Genomic DNA, 26,555 nt, shown 5'->3' with positions numbered 1-26,555 from the left:
TGGGTACACCTTCTATCACAGATCCGAAGGCAAGATATTTGTTGCTGAGAATGGATCTTTTCTAGAGAAGGAGTTTCTCTCAAATGAAGTGAGTGGGAGGAAAGTAGAACTTGATGAGGTAACTGCACCCGCTCCCTTATTAGAAAGTAGTTCATCACAGAAATCTGTTTCTGTGACTCCTACACCAATTAGTGAGGAAGCTAACGATGATGATCATGTAACTTCAGATCAAGTTACTAGCATATCTCGTAGGTCAACCAGAGTGAGATCCGCACCAGAGTGGTATGGTAATCCTGTTATGGAGGTCATGTTAATTGACCATGACGAACCTACGAACTATGAGGAAGCGACGATGAGCCCAGATTCCACGAAATGGCTTGAGGCCATGAAATATGAGATGGGATTCATGTATGATAACAAAGTGTGGACTTTGGTTGACTTGCCCAATGATCGGCAAGCCATAGAAAATAAATGGATCTTCAAGAGGAAGACGGACGCTGATAGTAGTGTTTCTATCTACAAAGCTCAAATTGTCGCAAAATGTTTTCGACAAGTTCAAGGTGTTGACTATGATGAGATTTTCTCACTCGTATCGATGATTAAGTCCGTCCGAATCATGTTAGCAATTGCCGCATTTTATGATTATGAAATTTGGCAAATGGATGTAAAGACTGCATTCCTGAATGGATTTCTGGAAGAAGAGTTGTATATGATGCAACCTGAAGGTTTTGTCGATCCTAAAGGTGCTAACAAAGTGAGCAAGCTCTAGCGATCCATCAATGGACTGGTGCAAGCATCTCGGAGTTGGAATAAACGTTCTGATAGTGTGATCAAAGCATATGGTTTTATACAGACTTGCGGTGAAGCCTATATTTACAAGAAAGTGAGTGGGAGCACTACAACATTTCTGATAAGAATGTGTGAATGACATATTGTTGATCGGAAATAATGTAGAATTTTCTGGAAAGCATAAAGGAGTATTTGAAAGGAGTTTTTCAAATAAAGACCTCGATGAAGCTACTTACATATTGAGCATCAAAATCTATAGAGATAGATCAAGACGCTTGATAAGTTTTTTCAATGAGTACATACCTTGACAAGATTTTGAAGTAGTTCAAAATGGAACAGTCAAAGAAAGAGATCTTACCTGTGTTACAAGGTGTGAAATTGAGTAAGACTCAAAGCCCGACCATGGCAGAAGATAGAAAGAGAATGAAAGTCACCCCCTATGCCTCAGCCATAGTTTCTATAAAGTATGCCATGCTGTGTACCAGATCTATTGTATACCCTACATTGAGTTTAGCAAGGGATTACAATAGCGATCTAGGAGTAGATCACTGGACAGCGGTCAAAATTATCCTTAGTGGAATAAGGATATGTTTCTCGATTAGGAGGTGACAAAAGGTTCGTCGTAAAGGGTTACATCGATGCAAATTTTGGCACTGATCTGGATGACTCTAAGTCTCAATCTGGATACATTTTGAAAGTGGGAGAAATTAGCTAGAGTAGCTCCGTGCGGAGCATTGTTGACATAGAAATTTGCAAAATACAAACGGATCTGAATGTGGCAGACCCGTAGACTAAACTTCCCTCACAAGCAAAACATGATCACACCTTAGTACTCTTTGGGTGTTAATCACATAGCGATGTGAAATAGATTATTGACTCTGGTAAACCCTTTGGGTGTTGGTCACATGACGATGTGAACTATGGGTGTTAATCACATGATGATGTGAACTATTGGTGTTAAATCACATGGCGATGTGAACTAGATTATTGACTCTAGTGTAAGTGGGAGACTGAAGGAAATATGCCCTAGAGGCAATAATAAAGTTATTATTTATTTCCTTATATCATGATAAATGTTTATTATTCATGCTAGAATTGTATTAACCGGAAACATAATACATGTGTAAATACATACACAAACAGAGTGTCACTAGTATGCCTCTACTTGACTAGCTCGTTGATCAAAGATGGTTATGTTTCCTAACCATAGACATGAGTTGTCATTTGATTAACGGGATCACATCATTAGGAGAATGATGTGATTGACTTGACCCATTCCGTTAGCATAGCACTTGATCGTTTAGTTTGTTGCTATTGCTTTCTTCATGACTTATACATGTTCCTATGACTATGAGATTATGCAACTCCCGTTTACCGGAGGAACACTTTGTGTGCTACCAAACGTCACAACGTAACTGGGTGATTATAAGGGTGCTCTACAGGTGTCTCCGAAGGTACTTGTTGAGTTGGCGTATTTCGAGATTAGGATTTGTCACTCCGATTGTCGGAGAGGTATCTCTGGGCGCACTCGGTAATGCACATCACTATAAGCCTTGCAAGCATTGTAACTAATGAGTTAGTTGCGGGATGATGTATTATGTAATGAGTAAAGAGACTTGCCGGTAACGAGATTGAACTAGGTATTGAGATACCGATGATCGAACCTCGGACAAGTAACATACCGATGACAAAGAGAACAACGTATGTTGTTATGCGGTTCAACCGATAAAGATCTTTGTAGAATATGTAGGAGCCAATATGGGCATCCAGGTTCCGCTATTGGCTATTGACCAGAGAGGTTTCTCGGTCATGTCTACATAGTTCTCGAACCCGTAGGGTCCGCACGCTTAACGTTCGTTGACGATATAGTATTATATGAGTTATGTATGTTGGTGACCGAATGTTGTTCGGAGTCCCGGATGAGATCACGGACATGACGAGGAGCTCCGGAATGGTCTGGAGGTAAAGATTCATATATTGGATGATATGGTTAGGCCAAGGGGTCAGGCCCACGAGGCTATAAGTTGGTGCGAAAGGAGTTTTGCAGAGGCCAGGGGCCAAACGCCGGAGACCCTGGCGTCTGGCCCTGGGCCAGATGCCGAGGCCCATGGCGTCTGGGCCAGACGCCAAGGATTGTGGCGTTTGGTCCTGGAGTCCGAGTGGGACTCTTGCCTTTCGGGCAAAACCGACTTTGAGGAGGCTTTTGCTGCAAGTTTCGACCCTAGGGCTCAACATATAAATAGAGGGGCAAGGCTAGCACCAAAGACACATCAAGAAACACCAAGCCGTGTGTCGGCTACCCCGTCCCCTCTAGTTTATCCTCTGTCATAGTTTTCGTAGTGCTTAGGCGAAGCCCTGCGGAGATTGTTCTTCACCAACACCGTCACCACGCCGTGCCGGAACTCATCTACTACTTCGCCCCTCTTGCTAGATCGAGAAGGAGAGGACGTCATCGAGCTGAGCGTGTGCTGAACGCGGAGGTGCCGTACATTTGGTACTTGATCCGGACGGATCGTGAAGGTGTACGACTACATCAACCATGTTGATAAACGCTTCCGCTTACGGTCTACGTGGGTACGTAGACAACACTCTCCCCTCTCGTTGCTATGCATCACCATGATCCTGCGTGTGCGTAGGAATTTTTTTGAAATTACTACGTTCCCCAACACCGAACTGTCCTTCCGCAGAGGATTCGAACGATATGTCCATCACGAACTCTGAAGTGGAGAGCGCCATGAATCATCGTCGTCGGAGGGACGCTCTCCATGACCCCCGGCTTTTCAAAGGAGGCATTTGATGCCTTCAGCTCGGCCGATGCGTACATCCAAGCTGCTCGGGATGGGCTTGCTAGAGCCACGGACCAGCATCTAAAAGATATGCGAGTAAGTGTAGATTTAATAATCATACACCAGTATCCCCTGAGACTTAAAGCAGGTGATACAACTGATTTAAGGATCATTGTATAATCAGGCACTTATGGAGAAGAATAGCATGCTATCTCAAGAGCTGGAAAAATGTCAGACTCAACTAACTGGGGCTACCACCGAATTGGAAAAATCCAAGGAGGCACCACCTGGTAATGTTTCTCCCCCGCAGAAAGAAGTATAATCATATACCAGTTATATTAATACTGTTGTGTTTGACAGAATCAGTAGAGCAACTAAGAGAGAAACTGAAGGATACCCAGGCTGGTGAACAAGAGGCCAAAAGGCAACATGCGGCAGGCGAACGTGTGCTGACGCGGGTCAGGGATGAAAAGAACAAGCTGCAGGATTCCCATACCCAACTGGGTGAAGAACTAAAAGATGTTCGAGCCCAGCTAGCTGACGCCGTCAAGGAGAATAGGTGGCTACAAGGCGGCATATTCAGTATGCTTTTCAAACTTGCCTCCTTACAATTCGACGAGGGCCGGAACTGACAGGTTTATGTCTGCAGGTATGCTGACTGGCCGTCTCGAGGAAGAAATGTTTGGATCTCAAGGCGACCTGCTACAAGAGCTGTCCCAGATGCACGAGCGAGTTCGGTAGGCAAGGTGTAGTGTTGCCAAGGCTTTATGGCCATCCGCCTCTCCTCCAGGAGGTATGGCGGATCTCATGGAGCTGTTCAAAGGGGCACAGCGGCGTATTCGATTATGGAAGATATCAGCCTGCCGGGAAGGTGCGCGAGATGCCTGGGCCATGGTAAAAACATGGTATACCAAGCTTGATCCGAATCATATGGCCCGGGTCGGACCGCTAGGGTCAGATGGGAAAGAAATTCCTGTTAATTTGGTATATGACCAGGTAGAAGTAGCTGCCAAATATTCCCAACAGGATTGTGAGCTAGACAGCCTGTTAGACGGTATAGAGGAGGAAGTTTTTCAGTCCAAGTGACTATGTACTTTCCTTGATATATTTGTTCCTAGCTGGATTGTAAAACGATTGTCATGGCTGACCTTTTCGCTTCGACCTATGGACCCAAAGGTGCGGAGTGTTTACGAATACTCGAGCGGTAAAATAGACCGAGGTATGCGTGGAAACCAGGCGTATGGGGTCATAGTTGCTTGAACAGACAAGTTGTATCCGGCTAGCTATGTTATATTACATTGTGATTGTAAGAAACATCTTCCAGAGAGAATAGTTCCGTTAAGGGTTCCTTTCCATGGGTGTGCATGCGTTAATATGCATGTCCGAACTGTGATTGAAAACATCGCAGTATAGGTAACATCTGGGGGTTCATAGTGGAAGAAATGTGAAACATCTTTAGTTCGCTGACCGAATATTCCCTTAAGAATGCTAGATTTCGGCTTCACCCAGTCTGAGGTACACATCTGGATGACCCCGGAAGTAACAATCGCAGAGGTGCTCCCTTTATGCCCTAGCCGAACTAACGGGAACGTAGGGCATAAGCACAGGAGCCAGGCAACCCAGCTTGGCCAAAACTTAAGTCATATCGATGCATATAATGGCGAAGAAAAGGTACATATGAGGAAAAAACGCATATGTGATGAGCTTGATGCTCGAAAAAATAACAATAATAAGCTTCTGTCCAAGAAGCCCCCAGGTATAATGGACGTACACATTTGAGAATGTGTACGTCATAGGTATATGGTTTAGCCGCATGAAAGATTTAAGGCTAATAAAAAAGGGTGAAAAGAGAGGATAAAAAATAATGTAAACAATTGGGAGAAGGAAACACGTGAAGGGTTCGGCGCTAGGCATAGAATCTTAGGAGTCTTGCCGCATTCCAGGGGTTCGGTTCTAGGTGGTTGTCTGATGCATCACGCAGGCGGTACGCTCCTCCAATGAGAACTTCGTCAATGATGAAGGGACCCTCCCACTTGGGCTTGAGTTTGTCCTTTTTCTTCTCCGGCAAGTGTAGAACGAGTTCGCCAACATTGTAAGTCTTGGCCCGTACTTCTCTGTTTGATATCTGCGGGCCTGCTATTGATAAAATGCGGAACGGGCTTTTGCAACGTCGCGCTCCTCCTCCAGGGCATCTAAATTGTCCTGCCGATCAAGCTCGGCCTCTCTCTCTTCGTACATGCACACTCGAGGTGAGTCATGAATAATGTCGCAGGATAACACAGCCTCTGCGTCGTACACCATGAAAAAGGTGTATATCCAGTAGTGCAATTGGGTGTGGTCCACAGCCTCCAGAGTAAGGAGTCGAGCTCCTCAACCTAGTGCTTGTCTGATTCTTTCAAAGACCGCACTAGTCTGGGTTTGATGCCGCTCATAATAAGACCATTGGCTCGTTCGACTTGACTGTTTGTTTGCGGATGATAGACGGAGGCATAATCGAGCTTAATGCCTAGATTAGCACACCAGGCTTTCACCTCATCGGCTCTAAAATTGGAGCCGTTGTCGGTGATGATGCTATGTGGGACACCGTAACGGTGCACAACACCGAATATAAAGTCTATCACTGGTCTGGCTTTGGCCGTTTTAACTGGTTTGGCCTCTATCCACTTAGTGAACTTATCTACCATGACTAGCAGATATTTTTTCTTATGGCTGCCTCCTTTAAGGGGTCCAACCATGTCAAGCCCCCAGACCACGAAAGGCCAAGTGATGGGGATTGTTTGTAGAGCAGTGGGTGGAATATGGCTTTGGTTAGCGAAAAGCTGGCATCCGACGCAACGTTGGACAAGGTCATGTGCATCTGCTCGGGTCGTCGGCTAGTAGAAACCTGTACGGAAGGCCTTGCTTACAAGGGCCTGAGCTGCGGCGTGGTGACCACCGATACCGGCATGAATTTCATCCAAGAGCTCCCGCCCCTCTTCCTCGGAGATACATCTTTGAAGTACTCCGGTAGCGCTTTTCTTGTAGAGTTCTCCTTCATGGAACCTATAAGCTTTCAAACACCGAACAATGCAGCGAGCCTCATTAAGGTAGGCCAAGAAGGGTTCGGTCCATGGGGCAATGACTGCCATGATAAGATAGGTCGATGGTGTTATTTCGGTGGCTGAGCCTTCAATGATATCGGTATGTTCGGAATCTGGGGTTATGGTCGGATCCGGACTGACGTTGCCGCTCTCCCCTTGCCACACCACGGATCGCTTGAAAAGCCTTTCCAAAAAGATGTTAGGTGGGACGGGGTCGCACTTGGCACCGATGCGAGCAAGGACATCCGCCGCATGATTACCTTCTCGAGCCACATGGTGAAACTCGAGCCCCTCGAACGGAGCCGACATTTCGAGAACGGTGTTACGGTAAGACACCATCTTCGGATCCTTGGCATCGAAATCTCCATTTATTTGAGATATCGCGAGGTTCGAGTCCCCGCGCACTTCCAGGCGTTGTATGCCCATGGAGACAGCCATTCGAAGACCATGCAATAAGGCCTCGTATTCGGCTGCATTGTTGGAGTCTGTGTATAATATTTGGAGTATGTACTGAACTATATCTCCAGTGGGGGATGTTAAGACAATGCCCGCCCCTAAGCCCGCCAGCATTTTGGAACCATCGAAGTGCATGACCCAGTTGGAATATGTGCCGTATTCTTTAGGGAGTTCAGCTTCTGTCCATTCGGCGACGAAGTCTGCCAGTACTTGGGATTTGATGGCCCGGTGCGGCTTATATGTTATATCGAATGGAAAGAGCTCAATGGCCCACTTGGCAATCCGGCCCATGGCGTCGCGATTGTTTCTTATGTCGTTCAGTGGAACTTCGGAAGCCACCGTGATCGTGCACTCTTGGAAATAGTTTCATAGCTTCCGGGATGCCATGAAGACCGCGTATGCTATCTTTTGATAATGAGGGTACCGGGATTTGCATGGAGTTAGGACAGTGGATACATAGTATACCGGCTTCTGGAGTGGGAATTTGTGTCCGTCCTCCTCTCGTTCGACGAAGAGTACTGCGCTCACCACCTGGTGTGTTGCAGATATGTATAATAACATTGGTTCGCTGATGCTTGGTGCGGCTAGGGTTGGGTTGCTTGCTAAAAGAGCCTTTATTTCTTCCAATTTGGTCGTTGCTACATCTGTCCACTCGAAGTGATCGGTGCGTCGGAGAAGTCGATAAAGTGGCAATGCTTTTTCTCCTAGTCTAGAGATAAAGCGGCTTAAAGCTGCCATGCATCCAGCTAGTTTTTGGACCTGTTTAAGGTCTGTTGGTGTAGCCAATTGTGATAAAGCTCGGATTTTGGCTAGATTTGCCTCGATTCCTCTACTGGAAACAATGAAGCCCAGTAGTTTTCCAGAGGGGACACCGAAAACACATTTTTCCGGATTGAGCTTAATGTCATATGTCTGGAGATTGTCGAATGTGAGACGTAAGTCATCTATTAATGACTCGACGCGCTTAGTCTTGATGACGACATCGTCCACATACGCTTCAACTGTCTTGCTGGTTTGTTTCTCCAGGCATGTTTGAATCATGCGTTGGTAGGTGGCGCCGGCGTTTTTGAGCCCAAAGGGCATAGTGTTGAAGCGGAAAGGCCTGTATGGGGTAATAAATGCCATTGCGGCTTGGTCAGATTCCTTCATTTCAATTTGATGGTATCCGGAATACGCGTCGAGGAAACACAGTGAGTCGTGTCCTGCAGTGGCATCAATAATTTGATCGATGCGGGGGGGAGGGGAATGGATCCTTAGGGCAAGCTTTGTTGAGGTCTTTGAAATCGACGCACAAGCGCCAGAATTTATCCTTCTTTGGCACCATCACCAGGTTTGCTAGCTAGTCCGGATGTTTTATTTCTCTGATGAATCCGGCCTCAATTAGCTTGGCTAGCTCCTCCCCCATAGCTTGTCATTTGGGTTCGGAAAAGCGCCGTAGTGTTTGCTTAACCGGCTTGTATCCCTTCAATATATTGAGGTTGTCCTCAGCCAACCTGCGTGGGATTCCTGGCATATCAGAAGGGTGCCAGGCGAATATGTCCCAGTTCTCGTGTAGGAACGCTCGTAGTGCGGCGTCCACCATTGGGTCCAGCTGTGCACCGATGGAGGCTGTCTTCTTTGGGTCCGTCGGGTGGACTTGAAATTTGACTATTTCATCTGCTGGTTTGAAGGAGATGGATTTGGAGCACTTGTCAAGGATTACATCGTCCCTATCCACCGTTGAGCGCAGCGCAGTTAACTCTTCGGCCGCAAGGGCCTCAGAGAGTGCCTCAAGGGCCAGGGAGGCTATTTTGTTTTCGGCGCGGAGGGCTATATCCGGACACTAGCGAGAGTGACAATACCGTTGGGCCCGGGCATTTTGAGCTTCATATACCCGTAATGAGGTATGGCTTGAAAGCGTGTGAATGCATCTCGCCCCAACAAGGCGTGGTATCCACTGTTGAAAGGGGGCACTTGGAAGGTTATCTCTTCAGACCGATAGTTCTCCAGCATGCCGAATACCACGTCAAGTGTGATTTTTCCCGCGCATCGTGCCTCCCGACTGGGAATACTTCCTTGGAAGGTCGTGCTACTTTGCTCTATACGGCTCCTGTCTATTTCCATTTTACTGAGTGTATCCTCGTAGATGAGGTTTAATCCGCTGCCATTGTCCATGAGCACTTTGGTGAGTCGAAAGCCGTCCACAGTTGGATTGAGGACCAAGGCGGCTGGTGCCCGGACTGACCAGGTTTTTGGTTCGTCGCTGGCATTGAAAGTTATGGCCATGTCGTTCCAAGGATTCATTGTTGTGACTTGACAGACTTCGGCGAGGTCGCGGAGTGCCCTTTTGCGCCGATTGTTTAAAGCGAAAGTCTCAAAGACTGTCAATAATCTGCGGTCGCCGTGTTTCGGGGGGGGGGGGGGGGGTTGTTCCGAGGTATTTTTGGAGAGGATATCCTCGCCACTCTTGGCCACTTGCCGGAGTATCCAACATGCTCTAAGGCTGTGGGTAGGTATGGTATCCGGTGTTTTGTGTATTTTGCACGGCCTATCGAGCCATCCCTCCAGAACAGTTCTGTGCCCCATAATGGGTTTGGATTTCTTTGCTGCTGTGTCGGGCGCCCCGTGAGGGTGCATCCTTTTTGTCCAGATGAGAGTTTTAGTGGGAGCTGGCGGTTCCCAGCGAGCTGCCTGAGTTTTCCAGGCGCTTTCCATTGCGCAGTACTTCTGTACTATGGTTGCCAAGTCAGCGAAGTGTAATACGTGACGATGGTTGATAGCGTTGAGGATTCCTTCGTCCGTACAATTACTGCGGAATATTGAGATCGCGTATTCGTCGTGGCAATCTTTAATCTTGTTCTTGACAAGGAGGAATCTGGCCCAAAAGTGATGGATTGTTTCCTGAGACTGCTGCCATAGGTATGTGAGATCACGTATATCTAGGTGGGTGGGCGGATTTAATGTTGGGGATCGTTGCAGAAATTAAAAAATTTCTATGCATCACCAAGATCAATCTACGAAGAGACTAGCAACGAGAGAGAGGGGAGTGTATCTTCATACCCTTGAAGATTGTGATGCGGAAGCGTTACAAGAACGTGGATGAAGGAGTCGTACTCACAGCGATTCAGATCGCGGTTGATTTTGATCTAAGCGTCGAACAACGGCGCCTCCGCATTCAACACACGTACAGCCCAGGGACGTCTCCTCCTTCTTGATCCAGCAAGCGGAGCGGAGAAGTTGAGGAAGAGCTCTGGCAGCACGACGGCGTGGTGGTGGAGCTTGCGGTTCTCCGACAGGGCTTCGCCAAGCACTACTATGAAGGAGGAGGTGTTGGGGAGGGAGAGGGCTGCACCAGGGGAAGGGTGCGGCAGCCCTCCCACCTCCCCTCTATTTATAGGGGCAAGGGAGAGGGGGCCGGCCCCCTCCAGATGGATCTAGAGGGGGCGGCGGCCAAGGGGTTGGCTTGCCCCCCAAGCCAAGGGGGGCGCCCCCTTTAGGGTTTCCCCTAAACCCTAGGCGCATGGGACCTAGGGGGGTTTGGCGCCCAGCCCACTTAGGGGCTGGTTCCCCTCCATATTCAGCCCATAGGGCCCTCCGGGGTAGGTAGACCCTCCCGGTGGACCCCTGAAACCCCTTCGGTGGCCCCGGTACAATACCGATAAACCTCCGAACACTTCCGGCGACCGAATAAGGACTTCCCATATATAAATCTTTATCTCTGGACCATTCCGGAAATCCTCGTGACGTCCGAGATCTCATCCAGGACTCCGAACAACATTAGATAACCACATACTAATTCCCATAACAACTCTAGCATCACTGAACCTTAAGTGTGTAGACCCTACGGGTTCGGGAATCATGCAGACATGACCGAGACATCTCTCTAGCCAATAACCAACAGCGGGATCTGGATAACCATGTTGGCTCCCACATGTTCCACGATGATCTCATCGGATGAACCACGATGTCAAGGATTCAATCAATCCCGTATACAATTCCCTTTGTCAATCGGTATGTTACTTGCCCGAGATTCGATCGTCGGTATCCCAATACCTCGTTCAATCTCGTTACCGGAAAGTCACTTTACTCGTTACGTAATACATGATCCCGTGACTAACTGCTTAGACACATTGATCTCATTATGATGATGCATTACCGAGTGGGCCCAGAGATACCGCTCTGTCATACGGAGTGACAAAACCCAGTCTCGATTCGTGCCAACCCAATAGACACTTTCGAAGATACCCGTAGTGCACCTTTATAGCCACCCAGTTACGTTGTGACGTTTGGCACACCCAAAGCATTCCTACAGTATCCGGGAGTTGCACAATCTCATGGTCTAAGGAAAAGATACTTGACATTAGAAAAGCTTTAGCAGACGAACTACACGATCTTGTGCTATGCTTAGGATTGGGTCTTGTCCATCACATCATTCTCCTAATGATGTGATCCCGTTATCAATAACATCCAATGTCCATGGTTAGGAAATCGTAACCATCTATTGATCAACAAGCTAGTCAAGTAGAGGCTCACTAGGGACATGTTGTGGTCTATGTATTCGGACATGTATTACGATTTCTGGATAACACAATTATAGCATGAACAATAGACAGTTATCATGAACAAGGAAATATAATAATAACCATTTTATTATTGCCTCTAGGGGATATTTCCAACAGTCCCCCACTTGCACTAGAGTCAATAATCTAGTTACATTGTGATGAATCGAACACCCATAGAGTTCTGGTGTTGATCATGTTTTTGCTCGTGGAAGAGGTTTAGTCAACGGATCTGCGACATTCAGGTCTGTATGCACTTTACAAATATCTATGTCTCCATCTTGAACATTTTCACGAATGGAGTTGATGCGGCGCTTGGTATGCCTGGTCTTCTTGTGAAACCTGGGCTCCTTGGCAAGGGCAATAGCACCAGTGTTGTCACAGAAGAGAGTCATCGGGCCCGACGCATTAGGAATAACTCCTAGGTCGGTAATGAACTCCTTCATCCAGATTGCTTCATGTGTTGCCTCCGAGGCTACCATGTACTCCGCTTCACATGTAGATCCCGCCACGACGCTTTGCTTGCAACTGCACCAGCTGATTGCCCCACCATTCAAAATATACACGTATCCGGTTTGTGACTTGGAGTCATCCAGATCTGTGTCGAAGCTAGCATTGACGTAACCCTTTACGACGAGCTCTTCGTCACCTCCATAAACGAGAAACATATCCTTAGTCCTTTTCAGGTACTTCAGGATATTCTTGACAGTTTTCCAGTGTTCCATGCCGGGATTACTTTGGTACCTTCCTACCAAACTTACGGCAAGGTTCACATCAGGTCTGGTACACAGCATGGCATACATAATAGACCCTATGGCCAAGGCATAGGGGGTGACACTCATCTTTTCTCTATCTTCTGCCATGGTCGGGCATTGAGTCGTGCTCAATCTCATACCTTGCAATACAGGCAAGAACCCCTTCTTGGACTGATCCATATTGAACTTCTTCAATATCTTGTCAAGGTAAGTGCTTTGTGAAAGACCAATGAGGCGTCTCGGTCTATCTCTATAGATCTTGATGCCTAATATGTAAGCAGCTTCTCCAAGGTCCTTCATTGAAAAACACTTATTCAAGTAGGCCTTTATGCTTTCCAAGAATTCTATATCATTTCCCATCAATAGTATGTCATCCACATATAATATGAGAAATGCCACAGAGCTCCCACTCACTTTCTTGTAAACACAGGCTTCTCCATAACTCTATGTAAACCCAAACACTTTGATCATCTCATCAAAGCGAATGTTCCAACTCCGAGATGCTTGCACCAGCCCATAGATTGAGCGCTGGAGCTTGCATACCTTGTCAGCATTCTTAGGATCGACAAAACCTTCCGGTTGCATCATATACAATTCTTCCTTAAGGAAACCATTAAGGAATGCCGTTTTGACGTCCATCTGCCATATCTCATAATCATAGAATGCGGCAATTGTTAACATGATTCGGACGGACTTCAGCTTCGCTACGGGTGAGAAGGTCTCATCGTAGTCAACCCCTTGAACTCGTCGGTAACCCTTAGAGACAAGCCGAGCCTTATAGATGGTCACATTACCATCCGCGTCTGTCTTCTTCTTAAAGATCCATTTATTTTCTATGGCTCACCGATCATCAGGCAAGTCGGTCAAAGTCCATACTTTGTTTTCATACATGGATCCTATCTCGGATTTCATGGCTTCAAGCCATTTGTTGGAATCCGGGCCCGCCATCGCTTCTTCATAGTTCGAAGGTCCACCATTGTCTAACAACATGATTTCCAGGACAGGGTTGTCGTACCACTCTGGTGCGTAACGTGTCCTTCTGGACCTACGAAGTTCAGTAGCAACTTGATCCGAAGTTTCATATCATCATCATTAACTTCCTCTCTAGTCGGTGCAGGCACCACGGAAACATCTTCCTGAGCTGCGCCACTCTCTGGTTCAAGAGGTAGTACCTCATCAAGTTCTACTTTCCTCCCACTTACTTCTTTCGAGAGAAACTCTTTCTCCAGAAAGGATCCATTCTTGGAAACAAAGACCTTGCCTTCGGATCTGAGGTAGAAGGTATACCCAATAGTTTCCTTAGGGTATCCTATGAAGACGCATTTTTCCGACTTGGGTTCGAGCTTTTTAGGTTGAAGTTTCTTGACATAAGCATCGCATCCCCAAACTTTCAGAAATGACAGCTTAGGTTTCTTCCCAAACCATAATTCATACGGTGTCGTCCCAACGGATTTCTACGGAGCCCTATTTAAAGTGAATGCGGCAGTCTCTAAAGCATAACCCCAAAATGATAGCGGCAGATCGGTAAGAGACATCATAGATCGCACCATATCCAATAGAGTGCGATTACGACGTTCAGGCACACCATTACGCTGAGTTGTTCTAGGCGGCGTGAGTTGTGAAACAATTCCACATTTCCTTAAGTGCGTGCCAAATTCATGACTCAAATATTCTCCCCCACAATCTGATCGTAAGAACTTTATTTTCCTGTCACGTTGATTCTCTACCTCATTCTGAAATTCCTTGAACTTTTCAAAGGTCTCAGACTTGTGTTTCATTAAGTAGACATACCCATATCTACTCAAGTCATCAGTGAGGGTGAGAACATAACGATAGCCACCGCGAGCCTCAATGCTCATTGGACCGCACACATCAGTATGTATGATTTCCAATAAGTTGGTTGCTCGCTCCATTGTTCCGGAGAAAGGAGTATTGGTCATTTTTCCCATGAGGCATGGTTCGCACGTGTCAAATGATTCATAATCAAGAGACTCCAAAAGTCCATCTGCATGGAGTTTCTTCATGCGTTTGACACCAATGTGACCAAGGCGGCAGTGCCACAAGTATGTGGGACTATCATTATCAACCTTACGCTTCTTGGCATTCACACTATGAATATGTGTAACATCACATTCGAGATTAAACAAGAATAAACCATTGACCAGCGGGGCATGACCATAAAACATATCTCTCATATAAATGGAACAACCATTATTCTCGGATTTAAATGAGTAGCGATCTCGCATTAAACGAGATCCAGATACAATGTTCATGCTCAAAGCTGGTACTAAATAAGAATTATTGAGGTTTAAAACTAATCCCGTAGGTAGATGTAGAGGGAGCGTGCCGATGGCGATCACACCGACCTTGGAACCATTCCCGACGCGCATCGTCACCTCGTCCTTCGCCAGTCTCCGCTTATTCCGCAGCTCCTGTTTTGAGTTACAAATATGAGCAACCGCACCGGTATCAAATACCCAGGAGCTACTACGAGTGCTGGTAAGGTACACATCAATAACATGTATATCATATATACCTTTGGTATTGCCGGCCTTCTTATCCGCTAAGTACTTGGGGCAGTTCCGCTTCCAGTGATTGTTTCCCTTGCAATAAAAGCACTCAGTCTCAGGCTTGGGTCCATGCTTTGGCTTCTTCCCAGCAACTGGCTTACCGGGCGCGGCAAATCCCTTGCCGTCCTTCTTGAAGTTCTTCTTACCCTTGCCTTTTTTGAAACTAGTGGTTTTATTGACCATCAACACTTGATGTTCCTTTTTGATCTCCACCTCCGCTGATTTCAGCATTGAATATACCTCAGGAATGGTTTTCTCCATCCCCTTCATATTCACAAAGCTCTTGTAGCTAGGTGGGAGCGACTGAAGGATTCTGTCAACGACCGCGTCATCCGGGAGATTAACTCCCAGCTGAGACAAACGGTTGTGCAACCCAGACATTTTGAGTATGTGCTCACTGTCAGAACTATTCTCCTCCATCTTACAACTGTAGAACTCGTCAGAGACTTCATATCTCTCGACCCGGGCATGAGCTTGGAAAACCATTTTCAGCTCTTGGAACATCTCATATGCTCTGTGTTTCTCAAAACACTTTTGGAGCCCCGGTTCTAAGCTGTAAAGCATGCCGCACTGAACCAGGGAGTAATCATCACTACGCGACTGGCTGGCTCATAACGTCTTGAGTTGCTGGGAAAATGGGCGCTTCACCTAGCGGTTCTTCAAGGACATATGCTTTCTTGGCAGCTATGAGGATGATCCTCAAGTTACGGACCCAGTCTGTATAGTTGCTACCATCGTCTTTCAGCTTGGTTTTCTCTAGGAACGCGCTGAAGTTGAGGGCAACATTAGCGTGGGCCATTTGATCTACAAGACATATTGCAAAGATTTTAGTCTATGTTCATGATAATTAAGTTCATCTAATCAAATTATTTCATGAACTCCCACTCAGACAGACATCCCTCTAGTCATCTAAGTGATACATGATCCGAATCGACTAGGCCGTGTCCGATCATCACGTGAGACGGACTAGTCATCAATGGTGAACATCTCCATGTTGATCGTATCTACTATACGACTCATGTTCCAACTTTCGGTCTCTCGTGTTCCGAGGCCATGTCTGTACATGCTAGGCTCGTCAAGTCAACCTAAGTGTTCTGCATGTGTAAATCTGGCTTACACCCGTTGTATTCGAACGTTAGAATCTATCACACTCGATCATCACGTGGTGCTTCAAAATAACGAACCTTCGCAACGGTGCACAGTTAGGGGGAACACTTTATTGAAATTTTAGCGAGGGATCATCTTATTTAAGCTACCGTCGTTCTAAGCAAACAAGATGTATAAACATGATAAAAATCACATGCAATCAAATAGTGACATGATATGGCCAATATCATTTTGCTCCTTTTGATCTCCATCTTCGAGACGCCATGATCATCATCATCACCGGCATGACACCATGATCTCCATCATCGTGTCTTTATGAAGTTGTCTCGCCAACTGTTACTTCTACTACTATGGCTAATGGTTAGCAATAAAGTAAAGTAATTACATGGCGTTTTCATTGACATGCAGGTCATACAATAAATTAAGACAACTCCTATGGCTCTTGTAGGTTGTCATACTCATCAACATGCAAGTCTTGATTGCTATTACAAGAACATGATCAATCTCATACATCACATATATCATTCATCACATCCTTTTGGCCATATCACATCACACGGCATATGCTGCAAGAACAAGTTAGACGTCCTCTAATTGTTGTTGCAAGTTTTTTTTACGTGGCTGCTATAGGTTTCTAGCAAGAACGTTTCTTACCTATGCCAAAACCATAACGTGATATGCCAATTTATATTTACCCTTCATAAGGACCCTTTTCATCGAATCCAATCCGACTAAAGTGGGAGAGACAGACACCCGCTAGCCACCTTATGCAACTAGTGCATGTCAGTCGGTGGAACCTGTCTCACGTAAGAGTACGTGTAAGGTCGGTCTAGGCCGCTTCATCCCACGATGCCGCCGAATCAAGATAAGACTAGTAACGGCAAGTAAATTGACAAAATCGACGCCCACAACAACTTGTGTTCTACTCGTGCTTAGAAACTACACATAGACCTAGCTCATGATGCCACTGTTGGGGATCATTGCAGAAATTAAAAAAATTCTACGAATCACCAACATCAATCTATGGAGATACTAGCACCGAGAGAGAGGGGAGTGTATCTTCATACCCTTAAAGATCGCGATGCGGAAGCATTACAAGAACGCAGATGAAGGAGTCGTACTCGCAGCGATTCAGATCGCGGTTGATTCCAATCTAAGCGCCGAACAACGGTGCCTCCGCGTTCAACACACGTACATCCCGGGGACGTATCCTCCTTCTTGATCCAGCAAGGGGAGAGGAGAAGTTGAGGAAGAGCTCCGGCAGCACGACGGCATGGTGGTGGAGCTTGCGGTTCTCCGGCAGGGCTTCTCCAAGCACAACTACGAAGGAGGAGGTGTTGGGGAGGGAGAGGGTTGTGCCAGGGGAAGGGTGTGGCAGCCCTCCCACCTCCCCTCTATTTATAGGGGCAAGGGAGAGGGGGGGCGGCCCCCTCTAGATGGATCTAGAGGGGGCGGTGGCCAAGGGGGTTGGCTTGCCCCCCCCCCCCCCAAGCCAAGGGAGGCGCCCCCTTTAGGGTTTCCCCTAAACCCTAGGTGCATGGGCCCTAGGGGGGTTTGGCGCCCAGCCCACTTAGGGCTGGTTCCCCTCCATATTCAGCCCATAGGGCCCTCCGGGGCAGGTGGACCCTCCCGGTGGACCCCCGGAACCCCTTCGGTGGTCCCGGTACAATACCGATAAACCCCCGAACATTTCCGGCGACCGAACAAGGACTTCCCATATATAAATCTTTATCTCCGGACCATTCCGGAACTCCTCATGACGTCCGGGGTCTCATACGGGACTCCAAACAACATTCGTTAACCACATACTAATTCCCATAACAACTCTAGTGTCACTGAACCTTAAGTGTGTAGACCCTACGGGTTCGGGAATCATGCAGACATGACCGAGACATCTCTCTGGCCAATAACCAACAGCGGGATCTGGATACCCATGTTGGCTCCCACATGTTCCACGATGATCTCATCGGATGAACCATGATGTCAAGGATTCAATCAATCCCGTATACAATTCCCTTTGTCAATCGGTACATTACTTGCCCGAGATTCGATCGTCGGTATCCCAATACCTCGTTCAATCTCGTTACCGGCAAGTCACTTTACTCGTTCCGTAAGCATGATCCCGTGACTAATTGCTTAGACACATTGAGCTCATTATGATGATGCATTACCGACTGGGCGTAGAGATACCTCTCCGCCATACGGAGTGACAAATCCAGTCTCGATTCGTGCCAACCCAACAAACACTTTCGGAGATACCCGTAGTGCACCTTTATAGCTATCGAGTTATGTTGTGACGTTTGGCACACCCAAAGCATTCCTACAGTATCCGGGAGTTGCACAATCTCATGGTCTAAGGAAAATATACTTGACATTAGAAAAGCTTTAGCAGACGAACTACACAATCTTGTGCTATGCTTAGTATTGGGTCTTGTCCATCACATCATTCTCCTAATGATGTGATCCCATTATCAATAACATCCAATGTCCATGGTCAGGAAATCGTAACCATCTATTGATCAATGAGCGAGTCAACTAGAGGCTCACTGGGGACATGTTGTGGTCTATGTATTCACACATGTATTACGATTTTCGGATAATACAATTATAGCATGAACAATAGAAAATTATCATGAACAAGGAAATATAATAATAACCATTTTATTATTGCCTCTAGGGCATATTTCCAACATTTAAATCCGAACCCTGACCCAATTTGGGATCCGGAGTTTGAGAAATTTCCGAGCTTAATAGTTCGGGCTCCGGGAGATCGACCGATTTTTCAGGTCTACCGTCTGATTCCAAGTTCGAAGGACAAGGCATGTCGTTCCGTGGACAGGTATCTGGCTCTTCGAGCTCGAAGATACGAACGTAGTTCGTCCTCAGTATAGAGGGAGAGTTGTTGTTTTGCTCCTCCACTACCGCTATCTGATGGGTGATCGATGGAGATTTGATTTCTCTCTGATCGGGTTTAAGCCCAAACCGACTGTAGTCTATAGCGACCCCCAAGGCGGCGATGCGATCCAGGAGTTCGTTCAAGGACGATAATTCCGTTGGATCCATCTTTTTGGAGTATTCAAAGTCAATTCAGAGGCGATTTTCGATGACCCGAGAAGTCATCGTCGGCTCACAGGCCGAACGGACGTTCATGATAAAGCCACCCAACCGGAGGGTTTGGCCTGAGGCCATGGCTCCATTGGCGGTGATGTTGTCCTTGATCACAAGGCGAGCCATCAACCCTGACTTCGACGTCACAGTGGAACTCTCAATGAAAGCACCAATGTCGGTGTCAAAACCAGCGGATCTCGGGTAGGGGGTCCCGAACTATGCGTCTGAGGTTGATGGTAACAGGAGACAGGGAACATAATGTTTATCCAGGTTCGGGCCCTCTCGATGGAGGTAAAACCCTACGTCCTGCTAGATTAATATTGATGAGTATGGGGGTTACAAGAGTTGATCAACCACGAGATTGTAATGGCTAAAACCCTAGAAGTCTAGCCTATCTGATTATGATTGTCTCTGCGGACTAAGCCCTCCAGTTTATATAGACATCGGAGGGGGCTAGGGTTATACAAAGTCGGTTACAGAGAAAGGAATCTTCATATCCGAACGCCAAGTTTGCCATCCACGCCAAAGGAGAGTCCCATCCGGACACGGGTGAGAGTCTTCGGTCTTGTATCTTCGTAGCCCATCAGTCCGGTCCATGTCTAACAGGCCGGCCGCCCGAGGACCCCTTAGTCCAGGACTCCCTCAGGCACCCCATAGACACACAAGTTGATCATTGATCTTTTAGCCGTGTGCGGTGCCCCCTCCACCATAATCCACCTCGGTTATATCGTAGCGGTGCTTAGGTGAAGCCTTGTTCCGGTAGCAACATCATCACCGTCATCACGCCGTCGTGCTGACGAAGCTCTCCCTCGAAGCTCTACTGGATTGTGAGTTCGCGGGACGTCACCGAGTCGAACGTGTGCAGATCGCGGAGGTGTCATACCTTAGGTGCTAGATCGGTTGATTATGAAGACGTACGACTACATCAACCGCGTTTTCATAACGCTTCCGCTTATGGTCTATGAGGGTACATAGACAATACTCTCCGCTCTCGTTGCTATGCATCACCATGATCTTGCGTGTGCGTAGGAATTTTTTTGAAATTACTGCGCTCGCCAACACTGGAGCCGTCAGCCTTGGAGCCATGGAGGGCGCCTGCAGGTGTAGGGCTGGAGGTCGGAGGCCGGACACGGACTGGCGAAGGAGAGGCCGAGAGGGCCGGAGGCGGAGTGGAGGGCCGAAGGGGTGGGAGAGGGCCGACCGTCGCCTGTCGCCAGCCGCCCTCGTTGCCGCACACGGAGGCCTGCCTTCTCACCGGATCGGGACGGAGCGGCATCCTGAGAGAGAAGATGCACACGGTCTCCGCTCCCTCGATCTACCTCTCCCGGCGCGGCCCATCTCGACGAGATGTGGCCGTGATGGATTTGGTCGCCGCCCCGCTGACTTCATCGACTCGATCTAGGGCCTCCTCGCTTTAAGAAAAGAAGGTGAGTGGAGGGCGGCGTTGGTGGGGAAGAAGGCGGCTCTGGATGGGGGAGAGGGAACAGGGCGGCTGTGCACGGGCGTCCGAGGGGCCTCGTTCGACTGATGAGATTTCTTTGTTATGATTTACGTATTATTTTTTTAATCGGTTATTTGTTTCTTAATTAATGTGATTGAGCGATTTTTCTTAAATTAATTATTTGTTTTCTAATGAATGTGATTGAGCGATTTAAGGTAAGGTTAATTAATTTAGATTTGATCTTTAGAGATTGATCGTGATTGATTCTACATTACTAAATAACTTGCGACAGCATGGAAAATTCTGATCCGTTCAGATTTTTTTCATTGTGTGAGGCGAAAATAAACCGGTGAAGTGGGGAGAGGGGACGAAAAAAATCTATGAAAAAATCAGCGAAAGTGGAAGGTGGGACGAAAAAAATCTGAAACGAAAACTACTAACTGCTTCATTAGAAGTAGAAACTACAAACATCATAATATGGAACGATGTTCAAAACTAGGGTTAGGATCCACATGAAAAAAAACCATCCAAATAGACAAATCCAGCCAATACAAATTTGTGAGATGAAAGATATTAGCTCGAGGAACGGAAATGACACCGAATTAACGGACCAATGCAATCGATTTGTAAGGATTTGAGAGGGTTTAAGTGGAGGAGACAAAACAGGAAAAAGGCAAGAGCTGAAGATAGACCAACAAAAGAAAAAAGAGTGAGTGATGAATGGTGGATGAGAGCCCCATCACCATTTAAATATCTAGAACAGAAATACCATAGGCCTTGGCGTTTGAGGCCCAGAAACGCCATGAGCCTTGGCGTTTCAATCCATGTCAGCTTGCAACGCCAGCGAGGCCTGACTGTCGGCCAAGGCACCAGCGCTGGCTTGGTTGCTGGCTTGTTTGGCGTTTTCATGTTCATCTAAAACGGCACGGGCTGTGCCGTTTTCAAAAAAATAAATCATTTTGCAAAATAATTTCGTGTACGAGTGATGAAGAGTTCTCACAAGATTAGAACGGTGATTTCGGCCTCCCAGGGATGCTAGGTTGTCCCGGTCTCTAGTGGCGTAGCGCGTCACTCCATCCACACATTAGGCGGCCGGAAGGAACACTCCGGATTCGGAATGGAACAAAACCAGCCGGACAAGACATGAATGAAGTCAGAAAGAGACGAGACAGACAGGCTGACTGCGCAATCCGCCCAACGAACCTTATCGCCCTTGCGTCTGTCCTTCTGGTTTCCGGGACTTATCCACACTTTTGATCACGAAAAAAGTGATAAGGAAAGGAAAGAACGACTCGTACACATACTTCTCTTTTTTGGACAGACCCTGAATCTTATTTAAAATAAGCCAAGCTAATAGGTCTGTTACTACAGTAGTACGTACGTATGTTATGAAACATGCAAAGCAGGGCTTACAAATTCGTGAGCGACAGCGGCACAGCGCCCCATGGACGATCTCACGACTGCCAAGCTAATACATCAGCACGCGGCTGCTAATCCCGCTGTTATTGCAACCAACTGCCGTTGTGGAGGAGCAGGAGCTGGTGCGGGCGCCGGTGGCCCGAATGCCCACGAGCCGGAGGGGGGCGAGCCGTGTGGTGCTGGTGGTGGTGGCGGACGTACGCCGGCGTTGGCCTGGACGACGGGGTGGACGGCGAGAGCGGCGGCGTTTTGGCCCTTGGGAACAGGAACGCCCTTATCTTGAGCGGCTGGAGCCGGTCCCTGCTGGCGGCGTCGTACTCCTCCAGCAGGTGGCCGAGGTCGTCGTTGGTCGTGACGGAGACGAGCGCGTCCAGGTCCTCCGTCGGCAGCTGGCACCGCAGGCTCAACGCCTCCCATCCGCACATGTCCGTCAGCTTCCGTTGCAGCTCTGAAGCGATCGATCGATCCACAGTCAAACAGCTGAACTGGCTGGAGTGCCGGAAACGATCAATGGACAGCAGGAGGCGTCGTTGGTAATAGGCATGTACCGTGAAATTGAAGGGAGCGGTCGACGGAGAGGACGCGGTTGTTGCCGCCGACGTAGCGGAGCGCGCCGTCGGGGTGGCGTGGAAGGATCATGCCCCCGTAGCTGCACAGGAACTTGACGCTGCCCTCTGCAGCTGCCCCGGGGGAACCCGGCTTCACGACGCAGAACACGTCGTCGTCATCCAAGGAGCCGAGCGACGACGTGCACGAGCAGGACGACGACCACGAGGACGCGCCCGCCATGCCTTCTTGCCGGCGGTGGACGACACTGAAGCTGCAAGTCGATATCAGTGTTTGAGAACGCAAGAAGCTGTGTGTTTCTGTGTGTTTTGGAGCGGTGGCTCCAGCATCCACCTGTACCGTAGCCCCAAGAGGGAAGAATATATGTGCACTCACCCTTGTGGTGTCACCGGTGCATTGAACTTCTGTAGCACATTTTAAAATGTTTGAAAATTTCTAAAGAAAATATCAAACATCAACCCATGTTGTTACAATCAAATTTTAAATATAGCTTAGGGTACGAAAAATCGATATTGAGTAATATATAACACAAGTTGGGCTTTGAATTTGATCCATTCTCTCTATTGATAATAAATCCCGCAGATAATCTCAAGCTATGTTTCGATTTTTGATTTGAAATTTTCTGACAACATTGGTTTATGTTGTGTCAATGAGCTATTCTTTTTTAATTTTTTTAAACGTTTTAAAGTGTGTCATTGTTGCACCGGTAGCGCCACAAGAATGGATGCATCGAATACATTTTCAAGCTGCTTGAAGCCTTCGGCGGAGCCACTGGAGTCCTGGAAATTTTTTATCTGTTTTGTCATGGATGATCCCTACTCTAAACCTTCGCATGGTCACTGTGGCCCAAAGGGGTATGAGGCGTAGGGCAGTGTTTGGTTGGATGCCTGACCGAACTTGTTTGATCTGACCACCTCCCTAAAGCGAGAGCAACTAACTAAAGGTTATCCCCTGCGGGGACCTTCAGAGGTCATTTGGATGCCCTGGGGGCACGCCTAGCCGCTATCACATGTCGCGTGCTAGGCGCTCCCTCTCAATTTTAATTTTTTTTCTGTATGAGTTTTTGGGTTTTAGTTGGCTTTCTTTTTTGTTTTCGTCTAGTTTTTTCTAGGTTTTGGAGAAGACAAAAATCATGGAGTTTTTTTTTGCATGGAAAAAAATTATGCTTCCACGAGATGTGCTTCTCAAAAATGAAAAAAAATATGTGCTTTCATGAGAAGCACAAAATTTGCTTTTCGTTGAGGCACAGATTTACTTCTGCGAAGAGCACGTATGTGTTTTGGGGCCAAAATATAGGCTTTCACGCGAAGCACATATTTGTTTCTCATGGCGGCACTGATTTGCTTCCGTGAGAAGTACAAATGTGTTTTTTTGGGCAAAAACATGCTTCCACAGGAAGCACAGATTTGTCCTGTGAGGAGGACACAACTGGGAAAGAGAGAAAAATATACGCAATGCTCACTACTAGGGAAAACCCTAGCAGTAGCGCTGGTTTTGTGATCACTAGTAGCGCGGGTAGGCGCGCTACTAATAAGGCGCTACAGCTATTGCTTAGCAGTAACGCGTGCCGCACGCGCTACTGCTAGGACAAATAGCTGCAGCGCTTGTTCACTCCCACGCTGCTGCTAATGTAACTACTGGCAGCGTGTTTTCTTTCTATCGCTACTAGTATTGTTTTTTTATATTTTTTATTTTAGTGTATTTATGCGCCATCGTACAAATATTGGTACAATACCGGTTATGAGGTTTACATCATTATGTCCATAACAGTGTGTCAAATGAAGATGGATTAGGTTTAAGTGGAGGCAATATGTGATGCATGTCAAAAGTATACTACTAATCCAAACTTGATCTAGTTTGGACTAGTAGTACTTTCGATGTGCACCACATGTTGCCTCCACTTGAATCTAATCCGCCAGCACAAGCTATTTAATCATCATCATAATCATTAGCACCAACAATATTTATTTAATCACCACTAACACTAGCTAATAATAATCATCAGTCATTACCACCAACACTAGCTATTTTATCATCATAGTAATAGTGTAGCACATCATCATCCTCAAACTCATTTCTAGCTAATCACTCCTGCTGCTCTCTCTTAGGTAAAACAACATAAAACATGTGTAGCTCTCCTCCTTGATCAAGTTGGAGCATGCAGATAAACATGTCTCCTAATTTTGGGTAGCACATCTGTTTGCTGCCCCCTAGTACTTGTCTGCGCTCCCCCATCACATATCTGGTCCAGTCTTGCACTATTAAGCATTCATCGCTGATCTTGAATGCACTAAAGTAACATGTAGGATATCTTGGCCGTAAGCTAATAATACTCATGGTACCTTTAGTCTCGATCCCATAAGGCACAACATTCATCGGGAGTCCCTGTTGAAGAACATCGTATGGTCACATACTTAGCAATGAAGTTTAGCTTCACAAATAATGTATGGAAAAGATGCACTGAGGACAAATAGTAAAAATCTTACCATCCTTCCTAAATAGATGTGACCGTAGTTCATGACAAACACTATTGGTCGCACGTTTTCAGTACTAAAATTTCTAAGTCCAGGAAGAAAATTTGTCTTGACGGTATCAAGATCCTCAAGCCATGAAACATAATGACTTAGCTCCTCGCAGTTTAGTTCAGCCCCGGGACAGTAGTAGGTCATGTCTACCAAGCGCTGGACATGTTTGCTTGCACCGAAATAAGCTGACAATACAAATTAGTTGTCAACTATTTTTGAATAAACAATATCAAAGACATAAATATGGTTGGGAAACTTACATTTTGGTGTAACTGGAGGCGTCTGCACATCGACCCAGATGTCGGTATTACCTTCAATATCATCTTCCGGACGAATATCAAAGGTGATAACCATATCAGGCTGAAATGCATAAGTCTTGCATAGTGCTCGCCATGTTTTGCATCCAAAATAGGTGTAGTCGTCTGAATTGTATAATTTTGCGTGGAAAATATAACCATGCTCGGTCTTCAAATAAACTTTCTTTACCTTCGTAGTATGACTGAAACCTATCTTATCCAATACAAAAACTCTTGCATGGCAGGGGATACGCTAGTAGAATAGTAAAAAAAAATAAGTTCAAGCAAATGAAGCAGATGTCATGCTTAATTACGAAAAAAGACTTATCGTTGTGACTTACTGTATCCACTTCGAAGTTCTTGTCCAGCTTGATGCTGAAGCGCCTATCATCATCTAGGAAGATTCCGTCGCACAGGCCGCGCTCGTCTTCGCAGTATTTGCAAATACCGAAATCCTTTTTGTCGTCAGACATTTCCTATGTTCATAGTTAAAACATTAATTGAAAATCGATAGAAGACAACTACCAGGATACTCAACACACAAATCCGGGGCACTCAATATTTCCTACATATTCTGGCAAAAGTCATGCCAAAATTCACGGAAAAATCCGGCATGACCTTTGCTAAAATAGGATATATCGAGCGCCTGAAATTTGCCGGAACGGAAATGAATCAACACTCCGGCAAAACATAGGCCACTCGGAGGTGTAACCTGCAAACATGACCGGCCACTTGGATATTGAGCAACACAAGATATACATTTCAAAATATCTTATAAGACTCAAATTAGCATGCATTCAATAAGCAAAAGTAAATCATCTCATGCGTCCGTACATCGTCGAATATTATCACTAATACATCCCGAATAGTGTCATACATATAACCATCACTAGTACAACTAAAACCCTAGCACACGATGGGTATCGGCGCGGGCGGTGGACACCCACAGAGAAGGAACCATCACGGGATCATAGCTCCAGTGAGATCCCTGGAGAACCTGCCAGGTATTGGAGAACCTGTGCTCCAACACAAACAAGTAGCGACGGACGTGCGTGTCCTCCTCACTGACACGGTGACGCACCACCTCCGCGGAGTCCTCGAGCCTCTGGACCGTCACT

General features: G+C 46.7%; 1 protein-coding gene across 1 annotated transcript; it reads right to left on the bottom strand.

The window, feature by feature from the left end:
* Window positions 1–21,984: 21,984 nt before the first annotated feature.
* LOC125513200 (RAF-like serine/threonine-protein kinase 20) lies at window positions 21,985–23,024 on the bottom strand. The gene is made up of 2 exons (XM_048678231.2): window positions 22,598–23,024; window positions 21,985–22,497 (listed from the first exon to the last, which is right to left on the bottom strand). Exons 1-2 carry the CDS (start codon window positions 22,836–22,838, stop codon window positions 22,133–22,135), a joined length of 606 nt encoding a protein of 201 aa, XP_048534188.1. The 5' UTR covers window positions 22,839–23,024; the 3' UTR covers window positions 21,985–22,132.
* Between the last annotated feature and the right edge of the window lie 3,531 nt (window positions 23,025–26,555).

The sequence above is a fragment of the Triticum urartu genome, chromosome 6A (genome assembly GCF_056163025.1).
Source record: "Triticum urartu cultivar PI428250 chromosome 6A, HENAU_Tu73, whole genome shotgun sequence".
Taxonomy (NCBI): Eukaryota; Viridiplantae; Streptophyta; class Magnoliopsida; order Poales; family Poaceae; genus Triticum; species Triticum urartu.
This window is presented reverse-complemented; position numbering and strand designations above follow the sequence as displayed.

Bases quoted from the DNA above. Each gene is read 5' to 3' on its own strand.
- LOC125513200 (XM_048678231.2), bottom strand. From the start codon at position 22,838: ATGGCGGGCGCGTCCTCGTGGTCGTCGTCCTGCTCGTGCACGTCGTCG. The intron at 22,498-22,597 runs GTACATGCCTAT...CGATCGCTTCAG, and splicing joins CCGCTCCCTTCAATTTCACG to AGCTGCAACGGAAGCTGACG.